The sequence below is a fragment of the Eutrigla gurnardus genome, assembly GCF_963514095.1.
Source record: "Eutrigla gurnardus genome assembly, chromosome: 16".
NCBI lineage: Eukaryota > Metazoa > Chordata > Actinopteri > Perciformes > Triglidae > Eutrigla > Eutrigla gurnardus.
Window position 1 is genome coordinate 15,672,332 of NC_139927.1, and position 20,028 is coordinate 15,692,359.

At 44.4% G+C, this 20,028-nt stretch overlaps 1 protein-coding gene across 8 annotated transcripts in view; it reads right to left on the bottom strand.

The window, feature by feature from the left end:
• The window catches only part of enah (ENAH actin regulator), a 101,839-nt gene that overhangs the window by 55,844 nt on the left and 25,967 nt on the right, over positions 1–20,028 (bottom strand). For 6 of the 8 annotated variants that reach the window (XM_084030748.1, XM_084030747.1, XM_084030746.1 and 3 more), the window contains exon 1: positions 11,313–11,439. The exons of 1 other annotated variant lie outside the window; for it this stretch is intronic. In XM_084030748.1, coding sequence (XP_083886874.1) covers positions 11,313–11,404 — 92 coding nt within the window. In that variant the 5' untranslated portion in view covers positions 11,405–11,439. Of the gene's footprint in view, positions 1–11,312; positions 11,440–17,931; positions 18,064–20,028 lie in introns of those variants that run through there. One more of the 8 variants, XM_084030743.1, reaches the window with a different exon arrangement.

The following is a 20,028-nucleotide window of genomic DNA, read 5'->3' on the forward strand; positions in this document are numbered from 1 at the left end:
ACGTTGACTTGACTTTTGGCTGTATTTAGAATAGATTCATTAGGAACTGACTCATTGCGCTGGTATTTCTTTTCTCTGACTACTTCTCTCTCTCTCCCTCTCTCTCATTAAACTGACTCCCATTCTGCAGTTTGCCCCTGTTGGCTTGAAACCATCCAGCGATAAACTGACTCTCGCTCTGCTCTGAAAGGCCAGCGTCAGCTGTTCTGCAAACTAGGGAGGATGATAAATCCTGTGAAGCTGAAGAAAAAAAACATATGCAAGCAGAACTGTTTAAATGTTGTGGAAGATGGAACCCAGGGGGAGTCGGGAGGAAGAAAGGAAGAGAGGTATACTGGGATTAAGGGTCGACCTGAGGGTTTGCTCAGGGAGGAGTACAGCTGGGCCTGGACGGAAGGAAGGAGATTCAGGATGAAGATGCTCTAGAGAGCATCCCGGCCACGTCTGCATCATTCCTCTTCCTTGCTGCAAGCACGTCTTCAATCTGCAGCATCTTTTTTTTTTTCCAAGTCACTGACTCGCCCTCCTCAAAACATTTTCTCCCCCTCATCTGTCTCCTTCTCTGCCCCTCAGTCCCTTTCTCCCTCTCATTAATCAGCAATCACTCATGGTGTGGTGCAGAGTCTGCGGTGTGAGTCCAGCCCATGTGGAAGTGATCAGGGGGAGGCGGGGAGCTACAGCAGAGGCCCCACGGGCAAGAGGACGTCCCTGTTGTAGCGCTGCCTTCAGGTACTACGCCAAGGTTGGGAAACAGTAAATTAGGACGGTGGATTCCAAAGTGGGCTCAAGGGACCAGCAGAGAACTTTAAATGGTCTGTGGTGGTTCTTCTAAAGAATGTAATCATTTCGGTATTTTCGAACCCTACACAAGAGCAAAACCCTCATCATTCCTGGTATCCCCCTATCTACATTACAGACCTCCTGAAACCACATAATCTAATAGAACCTCTGTCAACGCAGTAGGCGCACAATGATAAACACATATTACTCATTATTTACTATTTCTTATACCCTACTTTCTGGTCTATTTGACTCTAAATTTACCATAATTTACTAAATACACATCATGCTGGACTGAAGAAGACTTGAAACTAGAGATTGAGACCATAAACTCATGTTTACGATGTTTACTGAGATAATAAATCAAGAAAGAAGTAGAATAATTTTCTTATAGACGTCCAGGCGATCTGTCTTCTTTTTGCAAACAGAGGAGTCGCCCCCTGATGGCCAGTAGCCAGAATGCAAGTTTAAGGCACTTCAGCCTTGGCTTCACTTTTCAGAACTGGAGGTTGCCGCTCTCAAACTCTCACAGGTAAATATTTGAGAAAAAAATGCTTTCGGCTCTTAAGAAATGCCGCGACAGCCGTCACTGTGCGGTGTAAGGTGGCGATCCTGAGCCTTTTTAGAGAAGCTGCAAACCTAGCAGCCCCGTCGTACCTGGGCGGAGGTTTGTGCACTGCTAAGAAGGAGAGAAAGCGAAAGGTGCAGGTGTGCAAACATAAACCTGCCGGCATTTCATTTGTGAACCGCTGTTTGTCTGCACGGATGTTACCTGCTCTCTACTGTGCCGACACACACATACGATGTGGTGGAGCCAGGAGAAAACACCCTCCGCTCATGAGTATGAGTCATCCACTCTACCAGATGGAAGGAGAAGGAGACGGAGCAGGAGGACCAGCGTGTGGTATGATCGCAGTACAAACACCTGAGGTGTGACAAAGAAGCCATCGCCACTAGTGGATATATATATATATATATATATATATATATATACATATATATATATACAAGCACATCCCACAGGGATAGTGTGTGTGTGTGTGTGTATGTGAGACAGGTAGACACACAGGACCTCCAGTCACAGCCACTCTCAGAAATCGAGTGATCATTCTGGGCTGTTCTGTGAGCGAAGGTCACCGTCTGGCCAATCACTTCAGTGGGATTCAAAAAGGAATCACAGTTGTCATTTATATTTGGTGCAGTGCTTTAGCAGTCTCAGCCTCAAAGGGCTACACAACACCCACGCTCCAAAACTGTGACTGAGATGACAGCCCACGTCGTTAATTATCAATGAGAACCAGGAGAAAAAGCCCATCAAGAACAGTGACATGGGAAAGAAAACGATCAGAGCGTCACAGGGGCATTAACAGCTGCCGTTAACATGCATTTAAAATATAGATCGGCCCTCACTTCTCTGTACTTTACTGTACTTACAGTAAATCTTCATTAGAGCACATTTTCACTCCTAAGACAGTAATATGAATGAAGTCATTTATGATGGTAATTGGTCACAGAAACAAAATATTATATAATATAATGAGAAACTGTTGCTCCATCATTTTTAGGTGAAGTTCGGTGTGTCCTACGGTGAGACAGCAGTGAGATAGCAGTGTTTCACAATGTCGTCGCTCACAGCTAGACACGCAGATTGCTCTGTTGTTGGTTGTACAAATCAACATAGGTGCTTATGTTCTGTCCCAGCTACAGAAGAACAGAAGAGATAGTGGTTGCGTTTCATTTTTTAAGACAATGTGCCGGCTACGGTCCGTGTTAGCTTGTATGTGTGTGCTAACCACTTCACATCGGACTGCTTCAGTAACGAGGGTCAGTACAAAGCTGGCTTTGCCTCGACACTGACCCTCGTAAAAGGATCTGTCCCAACCATACGGGACCAGCAACTTCACCTGAGACACATACGTGAACCATAGCCATACATCCACCGTAAACATTGGCGCATGCTACCGCTAGCGTAAGCGCCGTTGTCTCCGTCGCTCTCTAAGTAGGCGATGACAGACGGAGCTCATTAGCATTTAAAGGTGCAGACACAGAAACAGCCTAAGCTCAGGAGAGCTCATTTGAGCAACTTTTAGACAGCTGAAATTCAGGACCATGGATGGGTTTGGGGCAATGCATATTGAATACAGTGTTGTTGGACCTCTGACAGTTGTGTGGAATTGAGGAAAAACTGTATAATATGGGACCTTTAATCATTTTTATATTTGTACGACATCCTTCATTTTTGTCACTGATTTGTACGATATACAGACCACCTTCGCAGCGGCAAAGACAAAGGTTTTAATTCACTGGAGGGTCTTTTGCATAAAGTTGTTAGACACTTTCAGTAACAACCTGAGCCTGTCAGATGCAACAACAAGCACCTTTAGTGGACATGCATTGATGGCGAGGAGTTGCCCCCCAGTGAGTACATTACAGCTGAGCTCATTTAGCTGCAGCGTTCTTCCTCAACACGGGACCTTTTTTTTAAAAACATCCCCATTAGTCAGTTAGACACAAAAAGAATGGAGAGAAAGGGTCCAGGTTGATAACATTCTTAAATTACCCTTTAGAGCCAGATGGATGGTAGGAAACATAATGACTCAGAGAGCATTATCCTCACCATTAAATTATCCAGTTTTGAGTAAGAGTATATCTGCTTCATCTAAAGTGGAACACTGGGACAAGGTAATGCACTAAAACTGTAGCTCAAGGGGTAAAATGAGGGAGGGGGGGGGGGGGGGGTAATTTGGGGTCTGTTCTGTACCTGAGCTGTAATCAGATGCGGATCTCAGCAAAGACACTTTATGTGCACAGGCAAGAGCATCGTGCATCACACTTCCTGTTCTCTACAGGAGTGTTATAAATACGATGGTGAAGATTCAGCTTCAGCTTCAGCTTCAGCTTCAGCTTCAGCGTTCTTTGGAGAGGCCGAGAGAAGAACAGCAGGGACTGATGGGTAGGGAAATTTAAAAGAGGACCTAACCTGCCCCTTTTCTGGTGCATACGTTCTGTTTGACCATCTGCCCCTCCCTCCCAAAAAGCCCAATCAGCTCCGATTGGTCACTCTATTTGGATTGGTTGACTGCTTAGTGTGTTTGTCAGAAATGTCCCACCCCTTACTAAAACAGGGAGACTCAGGCCCCGTACACACGAAGCAAAACTGACTTTTTTTCTCTGTTTTGCCTTGGCATCGTTTCAAGAAAATCCGCGTCCAGACGAATCCACTGAAAACGACTCAGCGCGCTGTAGTACATATTCCAGGGCCTATATGTGGCGCTGTTTCTGTTACAAAAATGCAGAAGAAGAGACGGAGCTTGACCGGATGTTTGCCGTTGCTGTGGCAACACGTGAGAGCTACGGCTAAATATCCACCCGACCACCCGATCAATAAACACCCATAAGATGACAATTTGGCCCGTATAAATAAAACCAACAATAAGCATCAAAAGCCGTCACCCTAAGGACCTTGACGAGGCGTTGTCACACGTTGGGATGGATTAATTTGACAAATAAATGCCTACATTCATGGGAAGTTAGCTAGCGGTTGTTTGTTAGCATCGTAATAAAGTAGCATATCTGCGACTTTTTTCCCGGAATATCACCCCCCTCTCTCAGCTCCATTTTTTTTTCCATACAGTGGCCCTGATACGCCGTCGTACAGACGAGCAGAATATCTGCTACGAGCTAGAGTTCTCAACGGGTCGGCCCAGCCCGACAAACCCGACGGGACCCGAAGTTTCGGGCCGGGTCCGGGCCGAAAAAATACGCAAATGAGCCGGGTCGGGTCGGGCCTCGGGCTTCCTTTTTTTATAAAACACATTTCATTAAAAAATAAAAAATAAAGAAAATTGTAGGTTGTAAATTATATATTGTTTGCTGTGAATCATCGCTGTTCACGTTTGGTCAATCTGGCTGCCTGCTTCATGGGGCAGAGTAAGTTTCATTTGAATTCACGTCTGCTGTCTGTCTGATCGTGATAACAAGTGTATGAGGAAAACAATGCAGGCGCGCGGGGGGTCGGGTTCGGGTCAGGTTCGGGCCGACAATTCATGCTGGTGTGTCGGGCTGCGTCGGGTTCGGGTTTAAAAACCCGCAGGCCGGGTCGGGTCGGGCTGTAATTTTCAGGCCCGTTGAGAACTCTACTACGAGCACGGAGGCCGCCGTTGTTGTTGTTGTTACGAGACGTTGCGGGGGAAGAAGTCAGGCTCGAGGGTCGATGACGTCAGCGTTTTCGTTTTCGCCGCCCACACGAAAACGATCACGAAACGGAGGGGTGCCGGATTCGTATGGACGGCAGGGCGAAACGCAGAAGACTTCTGCGTTTACGCACTGAAAACGTTTTCGTGTGGACAGGCCCTCAGCTTTGCTCTTACTAGGTTTGTTTGAGGGCGGGGCAAACTATCAGCTGGGCAGATGTGTTTCATCAGTTCAGGAGCAGAGCTCCTGTGAGGGAGAGGAACTCGCTTTGGACATGGACTTTAGGTTTTGACACGCTGGAGACATTTTTCATGAACAACAAACTATAAACACATAAAGGAAAAGAGAAGAAGAAAAGCATGATAGGTCCTCTTTAACACTAAATGCCCAGCATGGACTGCCAGCGATGCACTTACATTTGGTTCTGTGCTCTACTTTTCTTACGCCCGTGCACACTAATCCTTCAGCTGTTAAATGCACTAAGACACCGTGGATTCACACGTGTGCTACGTTACAATATCGCTGCTTCGTTGTTCCCCAATTATTTCCTAGTCACCTAATGCAGGTCATTATGGTGTAAAACATTATTGCCCGGTAATTACCTGGACCATCGACTTGCCTACTCGTACGCCACACAAGTTTGAGGACTTGTTGGGCCCAGATACACACAATCCTCTTGGATTCAATTAGGCTTTGAGCAACTCACTTAGAGAAACCATTAGCTGAGTGAATAGGCAGAGCCCCAGAGGAAGGATCCACAGCTGCCCCCCCCTATATCTCATTGCTGTTAATGACTCTGCCCTTCTCAGCGCCACGGTAACCAGCATAATTGTGATCAACCCCCTAGAGAACAGGGTGTGAATCCCATCAACAAGCCCTTGTGACCTTTCACCAAATAAAATGGCACACTTTGTGAAATGGGTCACAAACCACCCGAAGAGCAGATGTAAGACACACTTGGCTGACTCATCGGCAAGAACGCAGTAGGAGAAGGTAGAAAAGCAGGTTATTGAGTGAAGGGTGAAGAGGGAGAACAGTGTTTCCCCTACCATTGTACAGGCCTGGCGGCTCGCCAGGCCAAGGAGACCTGCCGCCAGGCCAAAAAAAAAATCAATATACCAAAAATAAGCCACCTATCAATTCATTCATAAATCAATAATCATTTACATTAGGAGCGCCTCCGCGCAGCACAGCAGACTAGCTCCGCAAGACGGGCGGCCGCAACAATCCTCGCCACGCGCTCCCGCTACTTTTTTCTTCGTGTACTTTACGCGCTTGATGTTGTTCTGATGCCATTCCGCCTCGTTAAACCACCACGATGTCGCTTTCTACTTTGAAAACACGGAACGTTGACACTGTATTTTGATAAGCTGTTGCACTCTTCAGACTCGTGGTGTGAGCGGAACCGGTCCATAGGGTCCATAATATTTATTTTATTACATTACATTATTATTTATTTTTACATAATAAAAATGCCGCTGTGTGTCTCCGTCCAAAACCCGCTGCGCTCGCGCTGTCTGCTCGCACAGATCCGCTCGTGCGCACATGCGCTGATGCAGGTCGAGTGTTGTCGAGAAATATAAGCAGAGACGGCGCTCCTTAAAAACAACATCACGCCATGTGTGTGTGTAGTATTAGGACGTGATGACGTATGTACAACCGGCCAAAGCCCGTTTGCCCCCCCTCCCCGGGGGGGAGGATTGTTTTTGATAAGATGTGGAACTTTGAGTTAACTGCTGTTGAGTAAACCTATAACTTATATTTTACTTGATAAAATAAGACAATATATGCACTCATATGTCGTTGTAGTGTTTTACAGTATCTGTAGCTATTAATGTGATGCTCATCATTTTCCAGCCATATTTTTCTGGACCCTGATCATTTCCATCAACCAGCACCTTAATAAGTCACTCTCTCCTTGTGATCTTGAATACACTCTGGTTGAACAAAAATGTTGAATGCAAATATAATAATTGCAGAATTGCAGACTGCTTGCTGTGCCACCTGACTTAATCCAACTGCACCAATACACCATCCCACGCGTCTCGTCTGTTTAGGGTTTTTTCGGCGGGTACCACCGGGCCTGAAAAAAATTCTAGGGGAAACACTGGAGAAAGATGAGGCAAACACTGAAAGTTACGTCACATCGTCCCATGTCGAGTGACGATCCATGCTACCAACGCACCGAGGAGAACAATGGAAAGACTTTTTCTTTCTGTTGATTTCCCTCAAGTGTGTTTTCCAGTGATCACAGAAATGGAGTCTGGTCGCTTTGAGGAGAGCATACAACAAGTCCTTCTTTCCACAGAAAACAAACGGGTTTATTTCGACCACATTAGTGTTGCTGATTGTTGGAACAGTAGAAAGACCTACCAATGCGGTTTTGATGAGTTATATTTTGTTCCTGTTTTGTTTCGATGATCAGTGAGTGAACATTGTTGTTTAGGTCTGGTGGCTTTAAGGAGAGCAAATTCATTGTATGTTTTGTACATTAATAAACTATCATAATCGTCCCTGTTGATCTTATTGATCATGTATATTCACTTCCACCACTGCCGATTGGAGCGGGAGCTGATTAATACATGTGCCTGGTACAGAGTCTTGGGAATTAATTTCCCACTGAATACAAAAGCCAGATGTTGGCGGGTGTTAGTGGGTCCTGTTGCAGAGCGGCAGTACAAACTCTGAGTAAACAAACTGGAAGTGTGTACCGGTCTGCATGCATCCACTCAAAGTTCTGCAAACCCAACTCACTCCAGACGCACAATGTCTGCATGCAGGTCTGCGTGTTAGCATCCGTTGGTTACTGTGTATGTTCACTGTGCACACACACCACACACACAGAGAGCAGTGTACTGCAGGGTCCAGCCCTATGTGTTAACCGGGAGCCTGGCACATTTTACTAGACTCCACATCACGTCCCCATTCACGCGGCGACAGGGAACACATTGACCACAGAGCGGGTCTGGACCGGTCTAAGCAGCGCTCCCGAGTACACAACCTACAAGTGGAGCCTTCAGATGATCAGCTGATAGGTTCGTTTGTGAAACAGTGGTTGGGGGGATGCAAATGCCCTTCGACGTTCATTAAATACCTGTGAAATTCTGTTGAGTTGCCAAATATATAAAATATAATAAACTGTGTACTGCGAAAGGAGCTGAAAAAGGACTCTCTTTTATAGGACCTTGTATAAAAGGTTCTCTTTTATACAAGGTCAAAATTCATAATGACACAAACAATAACTATAAATGGCCGATTACTCAATAGACCTTTCATTAATGACACCTCATAGGAGTAATGACACAGTTACCATGACACGGAAGTCTGTTGATACTCTGGAGTGTAAATCTCCATCAGGTGTGTTTGGAACAACCGCTGCTGTGATGTTTGATTGAATCAACACAAGCGTCAGCTGTAATGCTGTGTTCACACCAAATGTATTGTAATAAATCTATTGGACGATAGAAGCAAACTTGCACCGAGTGGCATGAATGACGTTAATGAGGCGATGATATTCTCTTCCTGTCCAGAGTATATTAGGTTAGATCCTCATTGTTCTCCATGAAGACCAGACTCTGTTAAAAAATAGCCTTTTATATCCTAGATGGCTTGTCAGCAAAGGGGCAGCAAACAGCATTAAAAGTGCCACGTTTTCTTTGTAAGTTCTATGTAAGTTCATTTTTCCCCAATAAACTATTTTACATATAGATGAGAAATTAGTCATTTATAGAAACATAGTTTGTTCACTAATTAGGTTATGAGGGTTTAATTCACACAGAGTATAAAAAAGTATTGTTCTGGTATCGGTATTGGAATCGGTATCAAACATTTCCAAGCGATACCCAGGCTTAGTAATACATGATATATTTCCAAGTATTATAGTGAATTTTAATCTTAATCAGCATACATTTTTCTATATTAGCTTGTTTTTGATCACTAAACAGAGAAATGAACATCTTTAGCACTAATGAGTTTGACTTCAATGCAGCCTGAGCTGCTTGTGTTTCCGTGTAAACACGTTAAACACGTTATTCTGGGAGCTTTCAGAGCTGTTTTTTGATGTAGATGCCAACACTTCTAACCCCAAGCAAGGAATGACACAACTCACACCACATCCCTGTACTTCTGTCTTTGTGAGGACCCTCCATTACATAATGCATTCCCTAGGCTAGGATTTTGCATTTTCAATACTGTCATAAATAGATTCTGCTCTTTCTATCATGCTGTATTGATGTGATGTGTTGTAGTTACCAGCAGCCGCCACCGGAGGCCGTCTCTATAGTGTAACAGGAAGCTGAGTTTAGAGAGATGGAGACTCAGTGTTGCCTTTTTTGTTTCCTTAAAAAGCTGATAGTTTAAAGTAGGGATGTCAGTTTTCAGGCTTTTATTATGAAATATTTTCCGGGCAGGGTTGTGGATGATGCAGTGACTTGCAGAGCTCCATAAATCAACAGAGAACTGACTTTTCATTGTGGATAATTATTATTTACAGGCTTCTTGTCTAAAGCAGAATGCTCTCACAGGCAGTAACCATCACTTAGTACCTAACCCTCGTCTCAACCCAATTCTTACCTGAACCTAAAAACCAAGTCTTAACCCTCAAAAGGTCTTAAAACAAAAAATCTTAATTTTCAGGCCAGCACAAGACAGCGTGGAATAACAAGCTAAGCTAACAAGCTAAGCCAATCACAAAATGACTGATTTCCTAAAAAGAGGGCGACTGGTGAAACGCCACATTTCCTGAGCTATAAAGTCGTCATGGCGACACCACACCACCACAGCATGTGACCCTACTTTCCTGCTGGCCTTCCCCGATGTTTAATTGTCTATTAGACCATTCACACACAATGAGATGGATTTGTCCATTTCGCTCACACTCCCAACCAGACGTTTTTCCTCCACTGAGTGCCAACTTAAGACAAGGGAACGCTTCCTCCGAGTGAACATAACATTCAACCCACTGAGCCAAAGAGGGACGTTTTCTGACATTTTAGCAAACTGAATCAATAATTAAGCAGTGTCTTCTTCTTCCACGTCACGGACCAGCTGCTAAATGTAGAAGATGTAGCTATATCCCAACCAAGCCCTCTGGCAAAGGAGGCACACTAATCCTTCTCTCACAGACACTGCCAAAAAACTCAACAAGAGCTTCTGCATGATAACAGATAACATGTTGCAAGTCGGTTTTAAATAAAGCCCTCTGATTATTAATCATGGAACAGCTAGTATCTGGTTATCACATTTAAAGTCCATGGCGGTATTGGCACTTGTTAGAGCTTGGAAACTGGACCATAAAGCCAAAATTATATCAACAACAACAGTTATTTTCCTTCTCTATTTTGTGTAAAAAGTCCCTCTGGTGTGGAAGCGATTAAGCTCTTTGCTTTCAGGAATAATTCTCTTTAAAAACATGAAGGAAAATGGTCTTCAGCAAAGGATCAACTCTAGTTGAAAGTTTTAAATCAACACTGACAGTGGAGGTAGTTCCCCTGCTACACCGGAGAGGAAGGACTGATCCAGAGCAGCTAATCAGGTTGGTACTTGTGATGTGATAATGGCTCAAGTAGGTGACATAATGAACCGTGATTAGTCTAATACATGAGCGGCGCCAGCAACTGGCATTTTTATGAACCCGTTAGCCGCGTAAACAGCAGACGACACAAACTGTGTGTAACCAAAAAAAATGTAACCAAACTTTAACCCCCTAGGGCTCTCACCTAAAGAACCAGGAAGGCATAGACTGTATCTACGAAGTGGAGGTAGTCAACGTGATCATTGGTTTGTGGACTACGGTTCTGAATCTTGGATTCTTTGCAACCAGTGAAGGAAGTGACCATATTTGGACTGCGGAGGAGCGACGGGTGGATCTGACGAACACAAGCAGCAGATCGGCACCCCGAGCAGCAACCTTACTGGATCTGGATCCATCTGGATTCTGGTGTGAAGCTGTTTACAAAGTTAGCTTCATAATTCAAGGTCGACTTTACAGCCAAGTGTTAAAGTCATCTTAGTAGCTAATAACATTGCTAGCGTGGTGGCAGTCTGTCAATCACACGGTAGTCCTCCAGAACTGTCTAGTACAAAAACACCTATATTGACACATTAACAGAGTGAAAGGCTCTGCCATGCAGCTTGTAACAGGCTTGAGATTTCCTCCTTTGGTATCATCAATGACACTACTCATTCATGATGAGGCCTTGACTGCTTACTGACAACACAGCAGCAATAAAGACCGACGCTGACAAGGTTCCTGCTGCACACGATGAGCAAGACTTTGCGACAGATGTTGATTAGGAAACACAGAAGGAGAACCAGGTTGATAGGCAGCAGGTACGTACCGGTGGATTTCCATTTTGGATTCCAGCACACATCTCTGACTGAGGATGAAGCTGGAGGCTTTGGACTGTGGACCAGAAGACTGGATCTGCATGGTTTCCACGCAGGCAGCCCCGCTCCTCTCCCCTCTCCTCCCCTACCAGCCTCCCCCTTCCTCGCCTCTCTGGCTTCCTCTCTTCCACTCGGTAGCTGAGGTAATCTCTGGTTTCTCAACGGAAACAGTCAGCCCACCCCCCCCCCCCCCCTCCTGTCCCACCCCCAGCCTCCCACCTCCTCTCCTCAGAGCGCCCGTATCAGGGTGATTCCTTCCTTAATCATATGTGCGATGTCAGCGAGTCAGCCAGCGATCCATCCAGTCAGTCAGCCAGCTGTGTTTCCCCCCGTGGCAGCAAAGGCGAGCACGGTTCGATCCTGGCTTTTCGCCGCTGTGGGGACAGCAGGGGTATCCAGGCAACAGGCTCCCGCACAGCCCACTCTTGCGCTCCGTGGCGGAGGTTGTTAGGGGGGAAATCACCGCGGCGGTATCAGGCTCAGCTCAGGAGGGTTCAAGAGGGAGGAGGGGGTTTCTTCTCTTCCACTGCTCTGTCACTCTTCCATCTCTCGCCTGGCTCCCTCTGCTACATCTATCTCGTACCTTTTGTCTCCCACTTGATCTCTCCCTCTTTCATCTGCCCGTGACTCCCACCCTCCCTCCCGCCCAGCTCCTCGCTGTGCTTTTATCCGCGTGAATCTCCACGCGCTCTCTCCATTTCTAACACGTCACATGTCCACCCGACTCTCTCTCTCTCTCTCTCTCTCTCTCTCTCTGAGAGAGGAAGAATTAGCGGCGACGTTAGGTGGCACTGGACCGAGGATTAGTTAAGCGTCTGACAAAGGCATGGATTCTCCTTTAAGTTCACCGTTGGATGCGATGCATCCTGTGTGACTGCACTGGAGTGCACAATAACGTCCATACTGAACTCTAAGGCTACCAACAAAATGCTGTCATTTGCCAAATGTAAAACAACTCATAATCAAAAATGAGAATATGTGATGAGACGATATTGTCACAAGTGACTTGTAAAAGCTTCTAGCTCAGTTTCAGATATAAATATATACAGCCCCTATGATTTAGGATCATCTTTATCAAAGGGATGTTCACTAAAATGTCTTTGTGTGTTTGTTTAAGTGGCATATTTTGATGCTCATCTGGATCATATTGTCCATCTTTAGATGGTGAGGCATGATTTATTTTCAGCCAATCATTGGGCTTCCCCACTGAGCTCATATTTCCTGACTGAAACCCTTACTGGGTTTAACCGGTTGCTATGCCAACTCTTATGGTAACCTGACATGTTTAGCTTCATTCAGCAGGTTATGTCAGTGTGATAAGCATTCATTACTGAAGGGATGGAGGCAGACTGGAGCGGTGGACCAATCAATAACAACCTCAGCTTCGTTAGATTTCTTCCCAGAAAGCTCGGGCTGAGTTCCATGTTGGGATGGGACGGCTCGTGAAAGTCAGGTAATTTATGAATTAACCTATTATTGTGCGGGAAGGAGATGTAGCTAACCCTGATTAGCTAGAATTAGGCTTAATGTGTCCCAGTTGCAGTTTATGAATGACATAAGCTGACAGGAAGTAAACATGGACCCAAGCAGCTGAGAAATGTAGTTCTGTTGAAACACTATGAAGTAACATTGGGGAGCTTTTGGAATGACCTCATCAGAGAAAGTATTTTTGTTCTTCACAACTGAGCCATATCTGATCAAATAAGATAATTAACTTCATATATAGACCACGTTTCAAATATCAAACACCCAAAAATAAAAAATAAATAAGAATAATCGGCGCTCATTAGCTTCCCGTGCAGCTTTCACCCGACAAAGAATCAACTTGTTGAACACATGATGTCTTTTCTTCTCAGGGATTGAATTGAAATGTGATTAACCCAGAGGGCTACAAAACTAATTCAAGGGTTGATGTAATTACTACACATGTTGCAAATTAAGTTTTTCTTTCTGTTTCTTTTCCCACTGGACAGCTGGCTCGACAGGCATGAAATCAGCCAGAGGAAGGCATTTCTGTCAGCATGGGCTGTGTTTTCAGGGTAGGACACAGAACACAGCAACCTAGAAGAGGGTGGACACACACACACACACACACACACACACACACACACACACACACACACACACACACACACACACACACACACACACACACACACACACACACACACACACACACACACACACACACACACACAGTGACAGGGCTGCGAGGGACGGCTGTACCAAAACTCTGGAGGTCGGAACAAAGCTTGAAGCGCCTTTGTTCGGCACGTCAACATGCACACTGTCATTCTCAGCCAACGCTGTATTTAACTGAGCCTTCAACACATCACTGTGTAACACACACACACACACACACACACACACACACAAAGACCAAGTACAAGTACTTACATTTCATTACTTTGATGGTTATCGGGAAAACATTATTATTTTGGATGGATAATGGTGATATGACATACTGTGGCTATCTTGGAGGCTTGGGAGTTTTGATGGATATTCATCAGTAATGTGGATATAATGAGTAAGTGGGTAAAGGAAAATAATAAATGGTAAGTTAAAAAAATCACATCATACGTTTGAGATCACAATATTGATACTGAATAATCGGCTGCCCAGCAGTTATTATATACAATTAATCCCTGGTGTGCCACACTAATTGACAGTTAAAAGGGTGTTTTTACATGCAGGGAGAGGCAGCATGCATCCTGGGAAACGGGGCTGTGTGACGGATGAAAGCACACAGTCGAAGCGGTCTAAACACACCGAGAGCTATTACACCGAGTTAGATGGCGAGGAGGACGAGGGGAAACGAGAGAGGCACCTGTAATCAGCTCCTGCCTCTTTTAGCAGCACAGATGATGCGAGGGAGGTGAGGAGGAAGAGGGGCGACAGAAGGAGGAAGGGAGCACGTCTTTGGATTACATCCATCATGGTGAGCATTAGAAATGCAGAAGGGCTTGAAGGTTACCGTTGTATAACGCCTTGTTTGCATATTTAACCCCTTCACAAAATGTCTAATACAAAACATAATTGTCCTATTGGTGATATGGACAAGTTTCTTCCAAATGTACAGAGATATATGATCCATATTTTTTGAAAACCCGTTTTCCAAAAAGAGTTTTTTCTCATTTTGAGCAATAAATCTCCTCTTCAGTAACATGTTCATCCAACAAACCTTTCTAGTTGCATAGTCCAGAATAATCTTGGAATTTTTGAGCCCAGTGAACAAAAGTGACCAATGAGACCAGAAACTAATGTTTACAAGGTTTACCGAGATAATAAAGCAAGTGAGAAATAGGGTCATTTTCACTTAGACGTCTCTTTTCAACCAGAGGAGTCGCCCCCTGATGGCCAGCAGAGAGAATGCAAGTTTAAGGTACTTCGGCTTCAGCTTCACTTTTCAGAACCAGAGGTTGAGTTCTACATGACATACACAATGGAGTCTGCAGCCCAAACAATTTAAATATGACAGCTGGAGATAAGTAGGAGTAAATATTGTGACTATACCATATTCACCGTATCAATCAGGCTTTAGATACAGATATCTTAGCTGAACACGGTGAGAGAGAGACGGGGAGCGGAAAGGATGATGGGGGATGTATAAAGAACATTGTAAGTAGTCCTGTTAATAGAAAAGAAAGAGGTGGAGGTAGCAGCCAGACGTCTTTTCTCCCCCGAGGCCTGATGCCATTTCAGGTTGCCTCGCTGCGGGAAGCTGCTGGGCACAAATGGCTCAAATGTCACAGACACACAAGCATGAAAAACCACAAGCTATTTCCCACACAACAAAAGACCCCCAGATAGGAGGCACATTCAGTCTAGCCGTTGAGAGAAAGAATGAGAACAATGTAGCAGAGTCGTCTCGCTGCAGGATGATGGCTTTCACACCTCAACATACACGACACGGTCACGTCTCTTTGCATTTCCCCACATCCGGCTCTCCTCAGAGCAAACACGGCTCTTACAGATACATCACGATGCAAGCCATATTTAATCAGAGACCCACTGAGGGCACAATAATTCACCGTCCTCCTCTTTAATTAAACTCCACAAGCAGCCTCCTCTTCCTTAAGTGTGTGTGTTGCTGAGGAGAGTGGATGACATCATCAGGCCAGTCAGCAGGAAGAAAACAACAGCTGACTAAATAGAAACAGTGTCTGTGGTGATCCCCCATCAATTTATAAACTCTTCTGATGTTTAATGGGAAAGGTCTGCCTTCAGAATAAAAGCATGCATTTACTTTAATCACTGACTCTGCTCTCCTGGCATTAATATATGATTATTATTAATTATTTATTTCTTCATTTATATATTTATTCATTATTTAAACCATTTGTGCTCAATAGAATGAAGAGGCTCAACTGTGAGCAGATTTCAGACCTCACAAACCTGAGCAAAGATGTCAGACTCGATTCCAATCATAAATTGTTAGATACCTCTTCTACGCACGTTCTCGTCAACCGCAGCTGGTTGCTAGGAGACGAGAGCAACAAAGGTGAGGCAAGCAAGAAATGTCATCTGTCGACCAGACCGTCTCATTTCGGAGATCGCTCGATGCGGCCTTCAAAGGACGCGGCCGACGTTGACCGTGAAGGACGCGTCCTCCGATGGATGATGAATTGGCACACAGTTAGAGGTTTACTTGGGCGGGCCGTCCACGTATAATTACAGCTGCTGGACGCGTCTAGAGATGAATTACACACAAAGGAGGTTCATTCCAGAGCCTGTAAGTGATCTCATAGTTTCCCTGCTTGTTTTTACACTGAACATAATAAAGTAGAGTAGCCAACTAGTGTAAAATAAATCTAGAAATAAATTAATCAATCATATAATATCCCCCGTTGAAACAGACTGACACAAAACAAGACAGAGACGATCAGGTGACAGCGAGGTCACGGCCGAGCTCATCCGTTTCTACCACAGTGTCCTTGAGCAGACAGTAAAGTCCTGTTTGCCGCAGGATCAGTACAAACACAGACCTGGACGCGTCTCAGGGGACACGCATAGCAAATACGATCCCTATCGAGTGGCAGACAGGTGCACGAAGACGGCGAGGAAGGCGTGTCCAGACGGCACCGGTGCTGAGATAACAACGGTGCATCTCATTCTCTGACAATACATGACAGTATATGTTCTTACACAACCAAGGGGTGAGAACACTGTACCAGTAAACGGAGAGCTTCCTATTACTGCTGAGATGGCAAAACGGAGCAGAATACAGCAGAGAAAGGAAGCCGTTGTCCTTTCAGAACTCCCACAGGACGTTTCCAGGTACAAAGAGTTGCTCAAGGATCAGTTTACATGAGAGAAAGACCTGAAACAAATCAGCGTTCTCTTTCATCAGCTGAGAAATATGCTTCATAAAGGACTCCTTAATGAAAACAGATTACACATTCAAACATCCAGAATGGAAACATTTGAGGGCATCAGCTGCAAATCCAATGTAATTGCTGACACAATCAATTAGGGGTGGGCAAAAAATCAAATCAATCAAAGACTGTCAAAATCATGATTCTTATTTTCTAAGGTTCAAAAAATCAATCATATATTTTTTTTAATTCTAAAAGTTTGTGCAAGTTAAGCATGAATTAATGTAATTTTTGGTTTAAGATCTGCCTTTGTGTATTTACATTATTGTAATCAGTTGAACCTTTTGACTAATTCAAAATCGATTTTGAACCGTGAAGCGTTTTCGGTCGAAGATCTCTCGTGACTTCAAGAATCAGATTCAAATGAGACACCCAAAGATTCCCACCCCTACAATCAATACCACCAAAAGCTTAGTTAGCTTATTTTGACTAATAAAAGATGCCCATAGACTACAAATAGTATCAAACGATCACACAGGACGGACAGACAGGAGGTCAGGAGTGTAAACCTGTGTTGTTAGCACACCGCTTTGTTGTACGATGATGTCACTGTTGCTGGGCGAACTGGCCAACAACAGGTGACACATTATTTTAAGTGTTTGCATGCATGACTTGCTAGGATAGTATGATAGGTATGTTTCGCTAATCAGCATAATCTCCACCGCACTCATACAACATGCCCAATGTGAAAATGTGAGGGCACCATCACAGAGACGTGAACCCCCCATCACCACCACAAACACACACTCTTACAATAACCCTCCAAAAGAGTCCAGAAAGAGCGTCTCCATACGTTTCTACGGCTTTCTGTCCTCGAGCAGCTCGAGCAGCTGTCACTTCCTGAGCTAGAAACTCCCTCCGACTTTCACAGAAACAAATATACGCTTCTCTTCTGGCGAGAGGCGCTCCAAATAATGATAGGTGGCTGGTGCTAAAAGCTAAAGCTGGTTCTTCATCCGAGTGGCAAGAGGCCAAACAGAGGAGGAGTATAGCAGGTAGAGAGGCAGGCTGATCCTCCATCATATGCCCTGTGTTTTAAACGCTGACGCTGCTTTAGAGGCGTTGCCTCTGAGGATAAGGAACGGGGGAAAGTTTCATACACATCGTTCGGCTTCCCTTCATTTCATAGTGTTGCAATCTTTAGTCTAAATCCTACAGTTGCTCCGCTGCTTCTCCACCACCCGCTGGAACTTACGAGTCACGAGTCATCTCAGTGAATCCAGCACCTCCGCCTGAAGGACAACGTGTGGTTCGGTCTGATTCTTGAAGTGTCCACTTCCTCCGCGGACCGACTGAGTGAGCAGCTGGCTGGACCACGTCTGGATGGCTGGGGGGAAAGTGAGCCGCCGTTTGGATGGACAGTGACAGTGGTGAGGCACCCACCCACCCAACCGCAAGGCCTGCTGGTTGCACCCTCATCCCCACCCCACTCACCTCACTGGAGCCAGGGCTAAAAGTGGAGCAGCTGGGTCGGGTGGGGGTCGTCGGGGAGGGATTATCTCACCACCCTTCCCAAAAATAGATATTCTGACCTGCACATGGTTTATGTGGGGGATTGCTAGAGGTTTACTCATTCTGATACAGATGTTACCATCTGTGAGCAAAGCAGGAAACATGCCATCCTGTACAAATGATGCCATTATGAAAGTCAGTGACGTAATCATTTCCGCTTGCTCATGGTGTAGCAATGACACAATAAATTCATCAGGATAATCAGGAGTATCGTCAAGAGTGAAAAAGCTGTCTAGCTTCTTTTCATGGTACCGAAGTGAAAAATAGATCCTGTTTTTAAAAATACAGGATACAAAAGTACATTTTTTTGTATGTATTTATCCTTTTTTTTTTAAACAGGGACATGTGACGATTTATTCTCATCATTTAATTTACGATTATTTGTTTTTCACATAAAAAGATGTGATGCGATTAGAAATGTAATTCCAGTATGTTTATGTCATTTAATGAGTTTTAAGCACAATTTTTAATAATAGTGACATGAAATGTTCATATTTTCCCATGAATTATAATATATATAATATATAATGCATCACATTAAACATTAAAGTTTCCCTCTATCTCCATAACCAACTCATTAAAGGACCATGAGTAGATTTCATGGCCCAACACCTCTATTCCTGCACTTCCATTCATCCAGCGGGCCGAGTGCAGCCAGGCTATAAACAGACTCATGACTCCGTCGACATGGGACCAGATGAAAATTTTATGTCACGATCATCCTGGCCAAAATAATTGCGATTTCATGCTGATTATCATCAAAATGTGCTTAAAACTTCACTAAAACATCCTGGAATCACTTAACATTTAATGAAGAAAAAAATAGTTTTATTGGGTCACAGATAAGACAAATGTATTTTTAGTGAACATCCTTTTTATGGAAAAACATCCAAATAATCTCATGTTAAATGATTCCTTCTTGCATGAATAAATGATGAATACATTTAAAAAAATAATTTTGTATCGTGTATATTTTAAATCAGGCTCTAGGTTTCTCTTCTCTACCGTGATAATAGCTAGCTTTTCAAGTCACTCGTGACGATAATTACGATTTATTTCATTAATCACGATCAACTAATGGCAAGCGTTTTGTCCCATCCCTGATTATGACACCGTCTCAGTGGCACAAGTCCATCACTCAGTCACATATGGCCTTGACCCTAATAGACTAAGTAGGTCATGTAAAATACACCGTGGAGGTCAAAGGTCAAACGTATCCGGTGTCTGTCGTCTAAGACCGGCCAGAGTCGGTGGTGTTCACCGGTGTGAACCACTGCTACAGTATGTCAGCTCCGAAATAAGTCGAGCTGTCTGCAGATTCTCTCACCGGAGACCCAAATAGATCCAGAATGTCTTTCATCGAGGTCTGCGGTGACAAACCGAGGGTCAAAGGGTGCAGCTCGTTTTCAGGTTCATACTTGTATTTTGGGGTTCTTCTAGAACATATTTTACATGCTTTAAAAATGCATTATTTTTCTTATACTGTCCGTCTGACTACACCCATGTTCACCCTCGCTCCTCCCACCCCACCCAATAATATTAATAACAATGGCAAGGAAAACATAATACAATAGGAATAAACTGATAGTAATAATAACATAGTAGAAATAATGAGCTCGGAAAGAAGACTGCAACACGGTCAGATGGCATGGAAGCCCCGGCCTTGTCCCTTCTGTAATTAACAGTACAAACGAAGCGACTTATTGATCAGGTCATCAATTGTAAGACCTTCGTCTGCTGCATCTCTGGGAAGCACTGAAGGCTCCCTGGGTCTGACAGG